This window comes from Typopeltis vanoorti, chromosome 14 (assembly GCF_054136105.1).
Source record: "Typopeltis vanoorti isolate ZY-2024b chromosome 14, IOZ_Tvanoo_1.0, whole genome shotgun sequence".
NCBI classification, from domain to species: domain Eukaryota; kingdom Metazoa; phylum Arthropoda; class Arachnida; order Uropygi; family Thelyphonidae; genus Typopeltis; species Typopeltis vanoorti.
Window position 1 is genome coordinate 78,440,426 of NC_143562.1, and position 19,461 is coordinate 78,459,886.

General features: G+C 36.3%; 1 protein-coding gene across 1 annotated transcript in view; it reads left to right on the forward strand.

Moving 5' to 3' along the window:
• Positions 1-265: 265 nt before the first annotated feature.
• LOC150099694 (mitochondrial outer membrane protein SLC25A46-like) overlaps positions 266-19,461 on the forward strand; it is a 153,887-nt gene continuing 134,691 nt past the window's right edge. The window contains exons 1-2 of the mRNA XM_090403379.1: positions 266-747; positions 10,917-10,959. Of these exons, the coding sequence (XP_090259505.1) occupies positions 567-747; positions 10,917-10,959 (224 nt within the window). The 5' untranslated portion in view covers positions 266-566. The remainder of the gene's footprint in view (positions 748-10,916; positions 10,960-19,461) is intronic.

Consider the following 19,461-nt stretch of genomic DNA (forward strand, 5'->3'; position numbering starts at 1 on the left):
CTTTTATAAGTTAATTTGCTATTATTACTAATTCTCATCCCCTTATTCTTTTTTTCCTCCTAAAAATACTGTACCATTTATACTCGATTTTATTAACTACATAGGACTTTGATTGCCAGCCTCACTAATGCCAATAATCATAGGACAAAAGTCATTGAAGATTTGTTCTTGATGTTTCTGCCATTTCATTTTATTATATTTCCCATAGTTTAAGCAACTATATAGTTCTGCTATTGCTGATGTGGCGCTGAAGTCAAGTGAAAACTTATGTCGAAGACGAAATGCTGTGGTTTTACAGTAGCTTAAATTTGTGAATAAGTAATTAACTCAAGTTTTGGATTAGATCCCTTATGGCCTATTTTCTACGTTTTATCTGTTTCGTCATGTGCTGTTTTTACTGAAGAAGGATTTGCTTTAGTACCTATGTTAATAAAAACGGTTGGCTTGATCGGAAAATTTTGTAGTCTATATAGTCTGTTAATCGCTGCTTACATTCCTAGGATATTTCATTAAGTGTATTTCTTCATTTAGTACATGATTTGGAATGTTACATAAGGAAATTCAAAATGTCTGGCCTTTCATCTGCTGATTTGACATCTATTCGAGAAGAAGACGACTTTCCTGTTTTTCAACCCAAAAGTAGAACTATTTTCACGGCCGGATCTATTAATATGAATATGCCAAGATATTCTGGAGAGATAATCAGACAGAATGAACAACACAGTCAGAACAAGGAAACAGAAATAGGTAAGGTCAAAATTTACTTTGGCCTCATGCACGGAAAAACCTGTTTTTGTTATCCTTTAAATTTATTTTTCTACTGTGAGTGGAAAAAACGATTTCAGTATTTCGAACTTCTGGTAGTTCCCCGTGGAATTAAGTAGTGGAAACTGGGTTGTTTATAGTGGAGTGGCCTCCCACGCAGATTCCTTGGACATGTCATGTTATAATAATTATTGCAGTTTATGAAATAAATCATTAGCTGTTCTTAATTACATACGTTAACAATGGTGCCCCAGTATTGCATTTATTATTATTCCACGACACTTCCAGAGACTCATCATGGCATGGTATTACTTATATACAGCTCACCATATGCATGGCCTGCGATTGAAAGACCTTGTGTTTAATTTGTCGTTATGAAGCCAATAATTTTGATATGGGTTATTCAGTTGAAGATAAAATAAGTCTCCTACAGAGGTAGCAGGATTTCTTCTCCCATAAAGTGGAGTTTTTATTATTCAAGATGCTCTCAACACAGGTCACTTGGCCCAAGAACACAGAGTTATTATTATTAAAACTTCCATGGAGTCAAAAGATCATTACAGGGAGCCTTGTTTTGCACATGGTTTATCATTCTGCGTCTTTAATATGTTCACTGTCTCCATGCTCACCACACTCTCAGGCAATGCATTTCAGTGACTCGCCACGCCAAAATCCTGCTCTTCACCTCTTTGCTCACACTCTCCTTATACAGCTTCCAAGGATGACCTCTTGTTCTCTCCCTATCTTCACTCGTTCTATGCAAAACCTCCCCAACACTAATCGGGTAATAACCTCTTAATAGCTTATATGTCTCGATCATATCCTTTCTCCCTCCTATCCACCAGTTTCTGCAAATTGTATTTTCTCAATCTGTCTTCATAATCAACATTATAGAGACCAGAAACCACCTTAGTCGTCTCTGGACCTTTTCTAATCCATCTTTTTGAAAACCAGGCGACCATATCAGTACTGCACAATAATCAATATGTGGGCTGATCAAAGCCTATATAAGAGAACCATAACGTCCTTCTACAAGTCAGTGCCCTCCACATTCCTATTATCTGCTGCTGTGCCGCTCTCACTATTTTAGCAATATGTCCCCAAAATTTTATGTCCTTGTCCATGATCACTCCCAGATCTCATTTCATCTACATCTTCCAAGATTATTTCTACCAATTGTGTATTCTACATCCCATCTCTGCTTCCGAAATTTTTAAATGTTACATTTTGCAGCATTGAATTGACATCCCCACTCATTTACCCATTTGACCAGTGTATTCAAGTCCTCTTGCAAAGCCACAGCATCCACTTTACTTCTGATAGCTATCCCAAACTTTGCATTGTACAAACCATTCAAACATCTACAAATATCATTTACATACAAATTAAAAGCAATGGATCCAAAACTGACAATTGGGGTACACCACTAGTAACTTTTCTCTTCTGGGATATTGCTCCTCCATAGAAAACTGACCTATCAGACTGGCTGTCTCCAATCCAGGAACTAATCTACTGTTTAGCCCCATGCATTCCAGTTTAATTACCAGCTTATCATGTGGCAATTTATAAAAGGCTTTTGGAAATTCTGAATATACCACTGTATATGCATCATCCTTATCCAATGCATTTGTCATTTTATTATATAAGTAAGCACATTGCTAAAACATGATTTTCCTTTAACATACCGATGCTGGCCAGCAAAGAGTATTTTTCTGTTTCAACCCAATTCTGAATCTTGGTCCTAATTAACTTCTCTGACACTTTAACCACAACTCTAGACACACAGGCTGGACTATAAGTCAAAGCCTTCAACTCCAGTCTTCTTTTCAGCCATTTTCTGTCCACTGCTGGATGAAGGTCTCCTCCAGTTCCTTCCACCTTTCTCTGTTCTTGGCAATGGTTGACCAGTTTTCTCAACAAAATTTGACAATTCGTCAGTCTAGAAGTCATCACATATTGTGAAACTTGGTCTCTAACAAAAGCACTGACAAATAAACTAGCATCAACTCAAAGAAAAATGGAGAGACTGATGCTAGGCATCACACTAAAAGATAAGAAGCGAAACACCTGGATAAGAAGCCAGACTCGTATTACTGACATGGTTCTTCACCACGAGCATCTAAAATGGAAATGGGCTGAACATCTATCCAGAAGAGAAGATGAGTCATAGACTACCATACTAACAAACCGGATTCCAAAAACTCCAGTCTATATTACCTTTACCAATTAAAGTCACCCATAATGATCACTCGTTTCTTGCTAGCCAGGCTAATTTGCCTATACAAATCCTTCTCATTACCCTCCGTATTATCAGGTCTATAGCAACATGCAACTAAATATTTGATCCTGTTCACCTCTACATCACACCATACTACAAAAAAAAAATAATAAAAATAAATAAATAAAATAAAAATAAAATAGAAATGCCATTTCACACTTTATGCATTGATCACTACTTTGATATCTGCTGTAATATAGTATAGTGTGCATGAAAGAATCTAGATTGGACCTGACTGGAGTTACCATACAAAATAACGTGTAGTAGATAGCGTGCAGACTGATCTCCCTCACTGAGCTGTGAGACTCCATGTATGGCATTTAATAAATAATTATTACAATTGTACCCTCAAACTTGCAGTTAACTGGCAAACTAATGCAACATTCTTTATATATTCCATTAATAATTGAGTTAAGTAGCAAGCTAGTATATGTGACATTATAATGAGGTTTATGTATCAATTGCTGCTATTTGTGATACTGAAATGAACAGTGATTTGAGATTGTGTATGTATGCTTGTAGTGGTTTTAATTATACCATTTTATGCTAACAAAAAAATCTTTGATTTATGGGGCATTGGGTGGTGGCTTCCTATTTCATATTTTTTATTTTACCAATTGTAACATTTCTTTTTAGCCTGGCCTTTTTTCTAAATCAGTAATTTAGAGAGTTATGCTAAGTTGCAGGAAGAATATTTTCTTCCAGTGGACTTTTCCTTTTGCACTACTTTAAACAAATATTTTTCTACTTTTACTGTGTGCAGATGGATTACACACACACATATATATAATTATTATTAGCCAGTCATACACAAGAGAGCTCCCAAGACCTCTGACACAACAAGTGGATAGAAAGAAAAGAATTTGTTAATGAGTTTCTTGAAGACCTGAGGATTTGTAATCATTGAAAACAGTATGGATGGAAAAGCTGCTCCAAAGAGCAGAGGTGAAAGGATTTAAAGCAAGTTAGGGGTGAAAAGTTTGTTTGATGATTTTGGGATTTATCAGTGTTGACTAGCAGCTGTTTGTGTTCATACATGATTACAGGAAAGTAGAGAGATGGAAGTGGCTAGTTCAGCAGAACAGTGACCATGGAAATAGCTATAGGAAAGATATAATACAGCAGCAACAGAGCATCTGTGAGAAAGCCACCAGAGAGGTTGGTGTCTTCAGTTAAGCAAATTGATCACTTCTTAATACAGTCAAGCATTCCAAGGGAGATTTTATTACACCATCCAAAATGTGAGAATAGTATTCTATGGTTGAATGGATTTGAGCTTTAAAGAGCTCAGATCCACTCAAGCTATCAAGAGTTGAATAGGAGATATACTGTTGGAACAAAAAACGATACCAAGGATTTTGAAGGCTGGAGGCTATTGACCTGACTTGCTTGTGACTTGCTAGGATAGATTAGATATGAGAGTTACTGAAGAAGAGAAAACTGATTTTGTTTGGTGTGCAGATTATTGTCAGAAGTAGGGGAGAGCAATCCTGTCTTGTTTCTTCCTGGAAACAAGACAGGATTGCATTTTTCTGGCATTAAAATTCACCAAGTTATCTTCATCTCCACTTAAGAATTGTAAAGAGATCAATGTTTAAGGTATTGATTAAAGGTGATCTTGAAGTATTGAATTGCCTCAGCATCACAAGATTTTGAAAATGAAAAAGAGGAGCAGAGAATACTGTCATCAACAAGGCAGTGAATAGGATTGGTTGTTGTGTGTGTGTGTGTGGGGGGTGAGTGTTCATTGATGTGTGCGGGAAGGAGAATGTATCTGAAAGTACAGAGCCAAGGGATACACCAGCATTGACTGAAAAGTCTGATGAAAGAAAACTGTCCACCATGACCCACAGTGAATGACCAGAGAGAGATAACTGGCAGCCTATTCACAAAGGAAAGGAAGAATGTCATAAGATGGTAGTTTGTTAAAATATCAAGATGCCAGACTCAATTCAATGCCTTAGAAATATTGAGAGTGACCACTTGATTTTCTCCAAACTTGGAGATGTCAAGAGCAGCAGCAAAGGTTTCTCCAAACCTTTCCATGAAATGGATCCAAATGAGTGAAATAGGCCATGAGATCTGTAACAAGATCAGAAAAGGTATCTGGATCTGAAGAATGAAAAGCAGTCTGATCATGAAAAAGAGGAGTCAAAATCATGCAAGTCCTCCCACTTGGCATTGTTGCAGTGCCAGAGCATGCGAGGTTGTGAATGGCTGATTGAAGGACTTTCCACAAGTGATGAAACTTGGATAAGATTGTGGTCTGAATTGCCAAGAGAAGCAGTCACTTGAACAGAGTATCTAGAAGAACTGTTTAGAAAAGATCTAGAGTGTTGGATGAATTAAGAGGATTGTTAAGAATTTGGGTATGGAGATGATCTAAGTCATTTCATACAGTACAAATCTCTGCCTTTCTTCTAGCTTGGTCATGGAAGAGAGGCAGAGAAAGGGAGCCAGTTAGAATTATGGACATTGAAATCACCAAGAAGGAAGATTTCACTGTTTCGAAATTTTGAGTGTGTGAAATTGAGCTTTAAAGATAGGAAGTAAAAAAGGTCGATGATTTTCTGAATTGAGAGAATGGTAGAGGCAGCACATGAATGAAACAAAATGTGATAAAGAAATTTTAAAGTACAGAAGGTCAAAAAGGTGAGATTGTAGGTTAGACATCAGATATCAGATTGCACAAAAGCACAAGTATCTCCTTTATGGCAGAATCAGTCATCAAGGGTATAATTTGGACAGTTAAGATGAGCTATGGTTGATTTAGTAGAAATTTGAGGTTCAGCCAGAAACAGAACATCAAGTTTGGATGATTGAAGATGATTCATGTCATTTAAGTTACAGTTGAAGACACGGATATTTGTAAGGTGAATATAAAGGATTTTTTTTTGTGTGATTTTTAATTTAATTTTTTTTTCGATTTTAGAGAGAGGTTTATTGTTCGTTGAACAACAGACTCACTACCTATTTAGACTTTTTTTTAATTTATAAAGTTACAGAAATTGAAGAGAAAAAAGGAAAACAAACATGAATTGGGAGAAAATAGGCTCTTTAACATATTGCCCATACAGAGAGTATCCAGTTTCCACCCAGAATATGACCTCATCAGTGCCTCCTCCCTTGCATACCATTACATGGACTCCCTCCAGGCATGACCTAACAGTATAATTGGAAGAGATTATGTGCCATTTGATCAGAAAAACCTCCTAAAAGGTGCGTTACCATCTGGTTCAATCCTGTACACTAACTGGCAGCCTGCCTGCGGAACTGCTCTACACTTCAAAGTGGAAGAGGTGTCTTTTTGTATAATGTGGATTCTCACGTTATTTTAGTCAGAATAAGTTTTTGTCCCATATGCATTAGAAAGTATCTCTAAATCCCCCCCCCACACACACACACCATCATGTAGTACATAAAGGGTCTTTTTTGTGAGTTTGGCCAAGTGGATAGTGTTTCTGCTTTCCATCTGGTAGATCATAGATGGTGAACCAATGGCACGCATGCTAGAGGTGGCACATCAACGATTTACAGGTGATATACTTTTATACGCTTATAAATTATTCAACTTTTTTTCTTTTTTTTTTTAATTATTACAATATGTACAAGTTAAATTTTGTTTTACACGAGAGAGCAGCTATGAAGACATGGATATGATTGGTGCAGTATTAACAAAAGATCATGCAACCCAACGACAAAGGCAACCGACAAGTGTTGAGTTGAGATGCTAATTCTCTTTAACTGAATTCCATAACATCTGAAACTGTCATAACATTCATTCACTATATATTCATTCATTACATTTATATACATTCATTCACATGTCATTCACTATATATTTCTTATTTTAACACATTCACGACGGGGTGTCATTTATCGTTCCAACAAAACTTCTCATTACTGGCAGGCTCAACTCTCACAAAGTTTCAACCCTTGGTTGAATTTTATTCCTGCTTGTTTGCATTTGAACTGGCAGGTGAACTCGCACACGCATTATATGTACAGTGACCATATTTTTTTGGAGAAAATAAAGAACAAATCAGAAATTGTTTCATAATGAATAAATAATAATAAAAAAAAACAGGTTGTGTTTATTTGTTTCACTAAAACTAAAAAAGCTTTAACGTTTATTGTAAAATATAAGCATATACATAGCATTTTAAACAATGATATTATTACATATTTATCTGAAATATTTAAAAATTTCAACCCATCTACGTCGGCAGGACTCATCGTTTTGTTACCATTCTTTGATTGTTTCACTGGTGACATGACTTTTAATACACAAAACTTCATCAAATAGTTCGCCGTCATTTATATTTAAGTTCCAGTGACTGGAAATGAACAAAACACTTTCCTCGATCTTCGCCCGCAGAGAGATTTCTCATAGTAGGACCCATTCAAATACTTTAATTTCCACGAAACAGCTGTTCCAGTTACAGTAGTACTTCAACTTATGAACTGCTCGACATACGAATTCTTTGAGATATGAACTTTTTTCATATCCCATTTTAACCTCTAGATGCGAACCTAGACTCGAGATACGAACTGTGATGCTTTTCTTTTCAAATGAACTAAAGCATGTTTTACATTATACTTATTTTAAACTTTTTTATGCACGTTTAGCTGAGCATGTGCTGAACTGTCTCTAGTGTAACAATTGTTGTTATTACGTCATATTTATCTAAAAATACGACAAACGCTGCACACGTATTTGCTTTTTTGTATCTATTTCAGTATTTGTGTAAACAAACTACACTTCGTGAAGATTCTTTTAGGTTTGTATTTATGATGTGTACTGTATGTATTTGTTTTTATAAGTGACGTATTTTATTGTAGCTTCACGTTTATTTTCTGAATAATCTACCAGATAAGCATCATTTCACTGATCAGTGTATTATTTTCAACATTGGGCCAAAGAAAACTAAGAAAGAAGAGAAGAAAAAAAAATCACAATAGAAATTAAGAAAGAGATTGTGGAAAAATATGAGAAAGGAGTCAGGCAAAGTGATCTGTGTAAGCAGTATGTCTTGTCCAAATCCTCAACTACAATTGTTAAGGAAGCAGATTTTTATAAGGAACTGGATGTGGCCAAAGGAGTATTTATCGTGTCATCTCGAAGAAATAAAGTTATGGAAGAAATGGAAACTTTACTACTCATCTGGATTAGTGACATGCAACTGAAAGGAGATAGTATATCTCTAAACATGATCTGTTTACAAGCTCAAACTATTTACAAAGATCTTTCGCAGAACTTGCCATCCACTAGCAGTAGCAAAGACATCCGCAAAGAGTTCAAAGCTAGCAAAGGATGGTTTGAGAAATTCAAGAATAAAACCGTTATCCATAGTGTTGTTAGACACGGAGAAGGTGCTAGTGTTGACAAAGAAGCCACTGAAAGGTTCGTGAAGGAATTTCAGAAACTGATGGAGTCAGAAAAGTTACAGACCAGAACAAGTTTTCAACTGCAATGAAACTAGGCTTTTCTAGAAAAAAATGCCTAAGAGAACGTTCATTGCTAAGGAGGAAATGGCATTGCTAGGACACAAGCCAATGAAAGACATTAACTTTGCTTTTTTGTGCCAATGCTAGTGATGACCTGAAGATAAAACCTCTGTTGGTTTACCACTCTGAAAATCCTAGAATCTTTAAAAAGCAGAAAGTTAACAGGCACAAACTCAGCTTTATGTGAAGAGGTAACAGCAGAGCCTGGGTAGCCAGGCAATTCTTCTGTGAGTGGATGATAGAAGTCTTTGCTCCCACAGTGAAACGGTATCTACAAGAAAAGGTTTTTCTGAGAAAGTTCTTATAATGGACAATGCTCCAGCACATCCACCACAGTTGGAAGAAGATTTGGATGAAGAGTTTAATTTCATCAAAATTAAGTTCTTGCCTCCAAATACCACACCACTCCTACAGCCAATGGATCAGTATGTTATTTCCAACTTCAAAAAGCTTTATACCAAAGCTCTCTTCCAAAGATGTTTCAAAGTTATCACTGACACAGAATTAACCCTCAGGGCTGGAGGAATCACTTCAATATTCTTCATTGTTTGTGTCATATTAGTCAAGCATGTGAAGATGTTTCTGTGAGAACTTTAAAATCAGCCTGGAAAAAGTTATGGGCCGACTGTGTCCGAGGAAATGCATTGGAAGGACCTGAAAGCAAAATTGACATTGTAGATACAGTTATCTCCCTGGGCAAGACCATGCATTTGGAAATTGATGAAGTAGACGTAGAGGAGCACAATGTTGAGCTGACCACTGAACAGCTACAGGAGTTAAGAAGAGAGCAGGAAAAAGAAAGGGATGAGGAGAAAAGTAAATGTCTTCAGAGGATGAAGAAGACAGCAACAAAAAGGGAGCAATTCCAACAAGTTTTTTGCAAAGTAAAATCAGGGGGTGCAAGTTGTACGCGAGGGCAAGTTATATTCGAGTAAATACAGTAAGCATTTCGCCGACAAGTTGACATCCTTCTGCTGCTTTACCTGCTCAACTGACTTGTATGGTGAGTAAAAATGCATAAATATTTTTCTCACTACTCTTTTTTTTTTTTTTTTCAAACCAACATCATTAAAATTAACTTAATAATACAATAATCAATTTTACACTGAATAATATTATAAATTTATATATAAAGAAATATTATAAATAAAATAAAATATTATTTATATAATATTATAAAGTAATTAATTTTCTATTAATTTTTCCCGTACTAAAAACTGCCTGGCACGTCAGCACTTGATTTGTAAATTTTTGGCACGCACCGGCATGTCAGCAACTCGATTTGTAAACTTTCGGCATGCCACATAAAAAGGTTCACCACCACTGTGGTAGATCATGGTTCAAATATCTTCAGGTTGTAAATGAATTGCATTATCACCACCCTGCTTATCAAAGGTCTGACCCAACACGGAGCTTAGAAAAGTTCCATGTTTCTTCTGTAGAGCAAAGTTTCTGGATTATAACCCTTAGCTCACCCAGGGTACTAATGTATGATAGGCTTAATGCTTCTTATGGTAGGATTCACTTAAAATGCACCAAACAAAAGTTAAGGAAATGGCTGAGTTATGCGTTTCCATCACACTGGATATGCAATAAGTAGGGCTTGACAAATATGCTCACCCACTCACCAGTGGTGAAGTAGATTTTACTAGCTGGTGAGCAGCTGCAGACTGGGTAAAATAGAATATTTTTTATTTAATAATAAAAAAAAATTCTCCAACCACAGTACAGGACCATTAATCATTTTGTGGAACTCCTATTGACACTTATTGGGACATACCATTAAAAGAATGGAGAAGGGAGGGTCTTGGGTGAGTAAGCTCTTAGCATGGCAAGTAGATTTTGAATAATTTGTCAAGCTCTATGAGTATTATGTAGTGGAAGCCGTTAAACTTTGGTAAGTTTGAGTAAATACTCCATGATGTTATCTGCTAGTATACAAAATAACATTTTTTACCAGTATTTATTATAACATTTATTAATTTATTATAACATTAGTAACATTTATTATTCTTCTTGACTTACTACATATTATGCACATGAACATGAAAATCATTTCAAAGTTCAGTGGGATTATGTTTGTTTTTTATATGTATGCATTATTTTCAATGAAAATGCAGTTACTTCATTACATCAAACTTATAGGGATAAAAATGGAATAGCTTGTTAGAGTGGAAAGTTTGTAGTAGCAAATTTCCTTTAAAATAGTGTTGGTATTGGTCTTTGGCTGGAAGTTTGCTATTACAGAATGTTTTCTGTAATGAGATAAGATAAAAATTTAGATGAACAATTATACTCTCCCTTTCCCTTTCCCATGCAAAACTGACCAAAACAAATTTAGAATCATAATTGCTATTTATTTTAGATCAAACTCAGAAGTATACAGGAATTGGAATTGCCATAGCAAAGTAAGTGTTGCATGTTAAATGAACAGAATAGTCTGAATTTTATGTTATGCTTTAATCATTAAACATGAATTCATATTTATGAATTTAGGGACACAAAACACGTTTCGACCCCTGTATTGAGGTCATCATCAGAAGGATACATGTGTATAAGAACCAAGCTACATGCTGTTGCACTCTATACAGGTAAATTACATCTACGTTGTTATTTAATCTTTTTTCTTAGCCTGCCCTCTAGTGATAAAAAAAAAATACCAATAAAAACTACAATAAACTCTGCTAAAGTCCTCACGTACTAGGATTCTTCTGGAATTATACAGTTTATATTGTTATATTACGATTATCTTCTGGATTTGTACAGAAGAATCCTAGTACGTGAGGACTTTAGCTAGCAGAGTTTATTGTAGTTTTTATTGGTAATTTTTTTTTTTTTTTTAATCACTAGAGGGTAGGCTAAGAAAAAAGATTAGTTAACAATGTAGATGTAATTTACCTGTATAGAGTGCAACAGCATGTAGCTTGGTTCTTATACACATGTATCCTTCTGATGATGACCTCAGTACGGGTCGAAACATCAAGTTATTATTTTATTATTAATCAGTAAAATAATCTTTTCAACACGTGTGTTTTGCATCCCTAAATTCATAAATATGAATGCTGATCACCATGTAACCTTAAAAGAAAGAGTCATCATAATCCATGGAGATGTGACCCACAAGCAGTGCAGCCTCTACGGTAAGCTTAAGATATGTAGTTCCATGTTAATTAATCGACTAGCCTTTTTGAAATGATGCAGAGACAGCAACTTAATACCCAACTGCATTAAACTAAAGAAGAAATTTACAGCAGCTGAAGTGCTCCGTATCTATGCCAGGCTAGAAAAAGCGTTAAGAGAACAGATCCACGAGGCACGAAAGAACTTAGCATCTACCCAAGCCAAAGTGTTACAACTAAAATTTGAGCTATCCAGTTACGTTAATCCAGAAATTTGGAATATTCTAGACAAGATCACAGACGACTTGGCCAAGCACCTATTACTCAAAAACAAAGAACAATTAATAACAAAGTTTCAAGCATTAAAACTACAGGAAAGCACAAGACAATTACGATGCCATAATGAAAGGAGCAGCCAATCACCCACAAACACAGTTACGAGCAACCACCCACTATCGGACCACTTTTTTGTTATCAACCAATCAGATTATAACCTCATCCAAGGTGAACTCTCGCTACTGGAGAAAGGTTTAAATTACACCATTGCTCCGAGGTCAGTAAATAAACTAGATATAATATATCATATCGAGAGAGGTTTAAGATCCCTTCCCGCCAATTTAGCTGACAAAATACGGATAGAAACTGCCTGTTTACTAAATTCAACCAAAAAATTAAGCAGCAGCCTAAACAAAGCAGAAAAACTGGTGCTCATATCCCTAAAAAAATAACTGTGACATTATTATCACAAAAGCAGATAAAGGAAATGCCACTGTTGTTTTAAATCGGACAACCTACATTGAAAAAATGAACCATTTGGTATCGGACCACAACACCTACCAAATGGTAAATTACAACCCCCACGCAACGCAACAAAAAGAAAACTATTGAACTACTTAAATCAGTTAATGCGTGGCCGGAAGAAACAATTAAAAAATTAATACCGCAGTATGCCCGTACGCTCAGAATTTAAGGCCTGCCAAAAGTACACAAAACAGACACGCCATTACGTACAATTGTAGAAGGAATCGAGTCCAAATTACTTAGCCAAAAAAATTAGCGGCCACACTCAAGGAATTGGTTGGTCATTCCCCTTCCTACATAAAAAATACACAATAATTCATAAACAAAATTAAAAACATTACACTCAACGACCAAGATCTATTAGTCAGCTTTGCATAACTTCCCTTTTCACCAATGTCCCAATCAATGATACCATTTTACTCTTGCAGAACATATTTCCACACGAAATCACAGCCTTCTTTTCCCACGTACTCCGCTCCGGATATTTCGTGTGGCAGAACAATTTTTACCTTCAAAAAGAGGGTACAGCCATGGGCTCACCACTTTCCCCCTTCAATAGCAAACTTTTATATGGAAGACTTTGAGCAATGAGCTCTAGAATCGGCGTGCCTAAAGCCCAAAATCTGGCTCAGATATGTCAACGATATTTTCGCCATTTGGCTCCATGGCTGCGAAACACTAGATACATTCCTTAGCCACCTGAACAAACAACACAAACGCATCCAATTCACCATTGAAATAGAAAAAACAACTCTCTTCCATTCCTAGACACACTTGTCTCACGTCTTCCTTCAGGCTGTCTCTCCTTCTCGGTTTACCGCAAACCTACACACACAGGCCAGTACATACACAAAACTTCTTATCACCACCCAACACAAAAACTAGGGGTCATAAGCACCCTTAAACACAGAGCTCAAACCATTTGTTCAAACGAACAAGCTCTTAACCATGAATATGAGACCATCAAACATACCTTTATAAAAAATTATTGTTATTATTGTTCCGGGCAACTCCAAGGAGTCGACAGACTCATCGAGAGAGGCCCTAACATCATGTCAAGAACAACTATTCGACATTGACACAGTATCTATCATACCTTGCCTTGAACTCATTTACGGTCGTAGCACCCACAACAGACTCTGGAAGCTTATTCCACTCATTCACCACTCTCCAAGTAAAAAACCTAGCTCTAACTCCCTTGTCAACCAAGCTCTTGCCCAGCTTCCATGCATGGCCCCTAGACCTCCCACCACCAGTCATTTTCAAAAATATCTTCTGGATCAATCTTATAGAAACCCTTCAATAATTTGAATGTCTCAATCATATCACCCCTCCTTCGCCTATCGTCCAATCTCTGCAACCCACAAATCTTCAACCTTTTCTCATAAGGTTCATTCCACAGACCTTCTATCATCTTTGGTCACTCGTCTCTGGATCCTCTCCGTTTCCTCCCCATCACGAAGAAACCCTGGTGCCCATAACTGGGCACAGTAGTCCAGATGGGGTCTTATCAAGGCTCGATACAGAGGAACAACAACTTGTTTGTCTCTGCATGTTAAAGTATTTTTCAGAAGCCAAGTGATTTGATGAGCTGATTTAGTCACTTTTGCAATGTGCCTCCTAAACTACAATTCCCTATCCACCAACACTCCCAAATCCCTGGCCTCATCAATCTCCTGGAGTACGGTTCCACCAATGTGATATACTGCTGCTATTCTTTTCACCCCAAAGTGCATAACCTTACACTGCCACATTAAATTGACATCCATTTTTCCTAGCCCAGTCCTCCAAACTATCCAAATCATCCTGTAAAATTTTGACATCCTGTGCACTCACAATTGCTCTACCCAACTTTGCATCATCAGCAAACAAGTGAACACTTCCTCTCAAATCCTTTCCTATATCATTGATCAACAAATTGAAAAGCAGTGGTCCAAAAACAGAGCCCTGTGGCACACCACTAGTCACCAGCCATCTTTTAGACTCCACTCCTGCATAAACCACTCTCTGGTATCTCTCCTTCAACCACTCTCCTATCCATCTCACCAACCCTATATCTATCCCCATCTGCTCCAGTTTACTGATTAGGGTTCCATGTGGTATCCTGTCAAAGGCCTTGGCAAGGTCCAGTAGTATCACTGTAAACTCATTACCCCTATCCAGTTCAGCCATCACTGTGTTATAAAACGTGAGCAAGTTACTGAGGCATGATCTACCCTTCACAAAACCATGTTGTCTCCCATACAATATCCCATTTTCATCTATCCACTCCTGTATTCTTTTCTTGACTAATTTCTCTAAGACCTTGACAATGATTCCTGATATGCTAATCGGTTGGTAATTTACAACAGCAGTCTTGGAACCACCTTTATGCAGTGGAACTATTTTCCCCTCTTTCCAACCGAGGGGGGTGGAAAGAGGGGAAAAATGGATACAGTATAAAAACCATTCACAAGATCCTCCACAAAGATACCAATAATAACAAAAAAGATTTCAAGAATGCTATTGCTATATCATATGTTAGGCATTTCTGAAAAAATAGACAGAACACTACACAAATATAACATCAAAACCACCTTTAAACCCCCAACAAAATTAAGACACCTACTCAGTTCTTCCAAGGATCCCCTGTGACACCTGGCCCACCCAGGGGTTTACAAAATAGATTGCACATGTAATATACCATACATAGGGGAAACAGGGTGAACCATCCCAATCAGAAGGGATGAACACAAACGACACATAAAATTCCTCCATTTTGGAAAAACCGGCCTTTCTGACCATGCACTCCAAACATACCACAGAATTTATTGGAAAGGTACCAAGTCCCTACACCGCACCAAAACCTGGTTCGAGCGGAAATTCAAGGAAGCATGTGAAATGCTCAAACAGGATCCAAATCTGAATAAAAATGATGGTCTAACCATTCCAAGAATGTGGAGGACCCATCTGCAACCTTCATAGCAACTATGAAGAAAAATCTCAATACAAGAAGACTTGGTGAAGTTTTTTTTTTTTTCCCTGAACATTCAATAGCAACCTGTACTGTACAAATCCAGAAGATAATCATAATATAACAATATAAACTGTATAATTCCAGAAGAATCCTAGCATGAGGACTTTAGCAGAGTTTATTGTAGTTTTTATTGGTAATTTTTTTTTTATCACTAGAGGGCAGGCTAAGAAAAAAGATTAGTTAACAACGTAAATGTAATTTACCTGTATAGAGTGCAACAGCATGTAGCTTGATTGTTATACACATGTATCCTGATGATGACCTCAATACAGGGGTCGAAACGTCAAGTTATCATTTTATTATTAATCAGTAAAATAATCTTTTCAACACATGTGTTTTGTGTCCCTAAATTCATAAATATGAATGCTGATCACCGTGTAACCTTAAAAGAAAGGATTAAACATGAATGTACATTTTTGAGATTGAAAAATTTGAAAGAATAAGCATTAGTTAGTAAAAAAGTTATATGCTGAATATTTGAAAATAGTTTTATTCCCCCACAAGAATGCCAGTATTTTAAAGGCAAATATTTTAAACAGTGGTTAAATTCAGCCGAGGCCCCGGAACCTTTTTATGCACCGGGCCCAGAACATTTTTCTATTTTGTGACTTTTTTCCCTTTAGTAATTATGCCTACATTATTGTGTTATTATTCAACAATTGTTTACAGTTTTGAATGTGTATATAAAGTCAGTATCAACAGTCACTTGATTACGAACACATGATGAAAGAGACGGGATGGTTTGGAGTTTTCTGTAATTCGTTGTCTTGCAGCGATTGACAAGCTAATATTATTGTAGCATAGTGTAGTGGAATTTTGATAGACTCATAGCGATATTTTGTCTTTTCTGGTTGGCAACAGTCAGTAACCAACATTTTTTTTTTTATTGTTATCCCATGGTATTATTACACAGATCATAGAGGTCAAAGTCATGTATTTTATACTGCACCTTTTCTGGGTTGTTATAAAGTTCATATTTAGAAATATTCATACAAGTTAGTAAATGTTTGGTGATGCTTCCTCGATGTTACAGATTTTGCAGATGGGGAAGGCTTTTATGCCATTGCCAAACTTGATTAGTCTTGTGTGGCCGGTCTTGAGGCGAAAGATCATGGTAGTGGCACAGCGATTAAACTTGGAGTTGATGGTAGCTCCTGGTTTTTCTGCTGAATACAGTGGTGAGTCATGTGTAACCAACAATAGAACTGCAAATTAGCAGTTGTTTTTCAGAGCTCGTGATTGTAAGAAGCACAAAGAAAATCGTGTAATTTTTTGTATTTATGTAGGCCTGCTATTTCGACTATGGATAAGTACATTGGTACCTTCTTTAAATGGGAAAAATTGCTCGGATGACAGTAATAATACAAAACGAGTTTGCAATGACAGTTTGTGTGTAGTTTCTGAAGAGAAAGAAGTCTGTATTGAATTCACAGAAACACAGGATTCCCATTAGTTGCAATGCGATAATATTAATATGTTGTATTTGTATTTAATATTTCTGGTGATGTGGAAGAGATGGCTTTAACTCCACCAGAATAAATAAAAAAATAAATTTTTTTAAAACTGTTGCGATGATCTAGCAATAGTCTTACATTTATGATCCTTACTTTAAGGGCCCTGGAGCTTATTCGTTTAGAATTTAACCACTGATTTTAAATGGGGGGGGGGATTAAGATACAAAATAATGTTAAGTGTTTCTGAATATGCTGCACATATTCTGATAAAATTCAGTTTAACAACCATGTTCCTAAATATTAATGAAGTCATTCACCTGTTACCATCCCCCCAAAGATAAACTAATGCAAATTTCTCTACTTGGCGATTATCATGGTCTCTGTTCTTGCCACTTGGCATGCTTTGTTGGCCATAGCAAGCAGAGAAGAGAATTGTAAAAAATTTTTTACTGCCAAGTTTCAAAGTATACTTCAGATAAATGTTATACTTAACAAAAGAAGATTACATCAGCAGGATAAACTTCATTAAGTCTTGTCTTGTACATAGAGCATAATTCACTTAATATTTGCCCCAAAATACTAGTAGTAGGATCTTTTGGTCAAATCCAAATTGTTTAGGGATTCTTTACAACAGGAATTGTTTACAACAGCTGCCCAAATGATTAATATCTTCTTTAGAGTTACAGAGCACTAGTATCAAACTGCAACCAAGATTGTATAATACAGTACATTAGAAGTCAGTAACGATATAAACTAGAAAATTCAATCTCGTATTGCAAACATTATGTATCGGCTTTCTCACATTGTTCTCTAGTACTTGTAGAATAATTAAGGTCTGAAATATTATGTAATCTGATATGCACCTTTTCATTTTATAGTCTGTACCCTCATATAGTGTGTGTGTGTGTGTGTATAGACATACCAAGTGTGCACGTGCACACACACTTAAAATATAGTCATGATATTTCACGACTAGGTTTCAACTTGATCCATTATTTATCAAGTCACTGACTGGATCACTTTTTTACATTTCAGTTTAAAGCATTCCTAAATGCATTATTCTACCTATTGTATCCATATACTGGCAGATTTTGTTCCTGCCATTTTTACTTCAAACATTAATTTTTCTAATATTTTACATCTTGTCTGTCATGAACATGTCATTAGATACTCTCTTTTTACACATTTTTCACTATTAATAATGCTAAGTTTTTTTTTTTTTTTTTGATAACTTCATTCATATTATAGTCTAGCCAGTGATACTATCTATTCATTCACTTTAGAATTCTCATATCAGTGATATCTGAACTTTGATCATCTCTTATTTCTAACTCAGATACAGGAGTTGGTTAGCTGGACTGATGATCGATCTCTTTTATTCCATATAAATTTATTTATTGGAATTTTATTTTTCACTTGGTTAGACTGTAATAAATTTAGTTTGATCCTTTATCCAAGTGTAAGCAAACAAAGTTTGCGCCTGAAAATATCTTCAGGACTGAGGTAAGGTAGTGCAACACCAGGCAACTTCGAGCAAAGGTGGACCAAGCTCTCATCACTCCTTGTCCCAGTATCTCCCATAATGCAAAGCACATCTCCTTGTGGATATGTATACTGCTATGCATTAAGGGAAGGGCCACTTCCCAAACCGGTTTCAACCTTTATTGAGGTCTCGTCAGTGGGAGACAGACCCAAACGTGGAGATACTAAGACAGAAGCAATAGGAGAGGTCATATTTACCTATAGGAGTTGCCAACAGGTGTACCACCTTATTATTGAATTACTCTGGATTTAGAGAAAGATGTTGGAAGTTTATTTTTCACTTGGTTAGACTATAATAAATTTAGTTTAATCCTTTATCCAAGTGTAAGCAAACAAAGTTTGTGCCTGAAAATATCTTCAGGACTGAGGTAAGGTAGTGCAAAACCATATAGGTAAATATGACCTCTCCTATTGCTTCTGCCTTAGTATCTCTCCATGTTTGGATCTGCCTTCCACTGACAAGACCTCAATAAAGGTTGAAACTGGTCTGGGAAGTGGCCCTTCCCTTAATGCATAGCAGTATACATATCTGCAAGGAGATGTGCTTTGCATTATGGGAGATACTGAGACAAGGAGTGATGAGAGCTTGGTCCACCTTTGCTCAGAGTTGCCTGGTGCAGTACTACTTTACCTCAGTCCTGAATATATTTTCAGGTGCAAACTTTGCTTACACTTAAAATGCCATGTGTTTCTAGGTTGAATTCACAATGCTTTTCTGTAAGAATTTTCAATGTAAAAGATGGGTCAGTACATGATTGTTTTTTTTCCAGAAGTCATTTTGTTCTTCACAAAGTTTATCTTCTACATATGATTTGAGTTTTGAAGTTAATATTCATGCATATAACTTTTTTAGGGAGTTGAATAAACTAGATGTAAATAAGGCTGTGGGACTTGATAATATATCACCGCATATTCTGAAGGAATGTGCCAGGGAGTTGACACCTGCCTTGACATATTTTTTTAATACGAGTCTTGCAC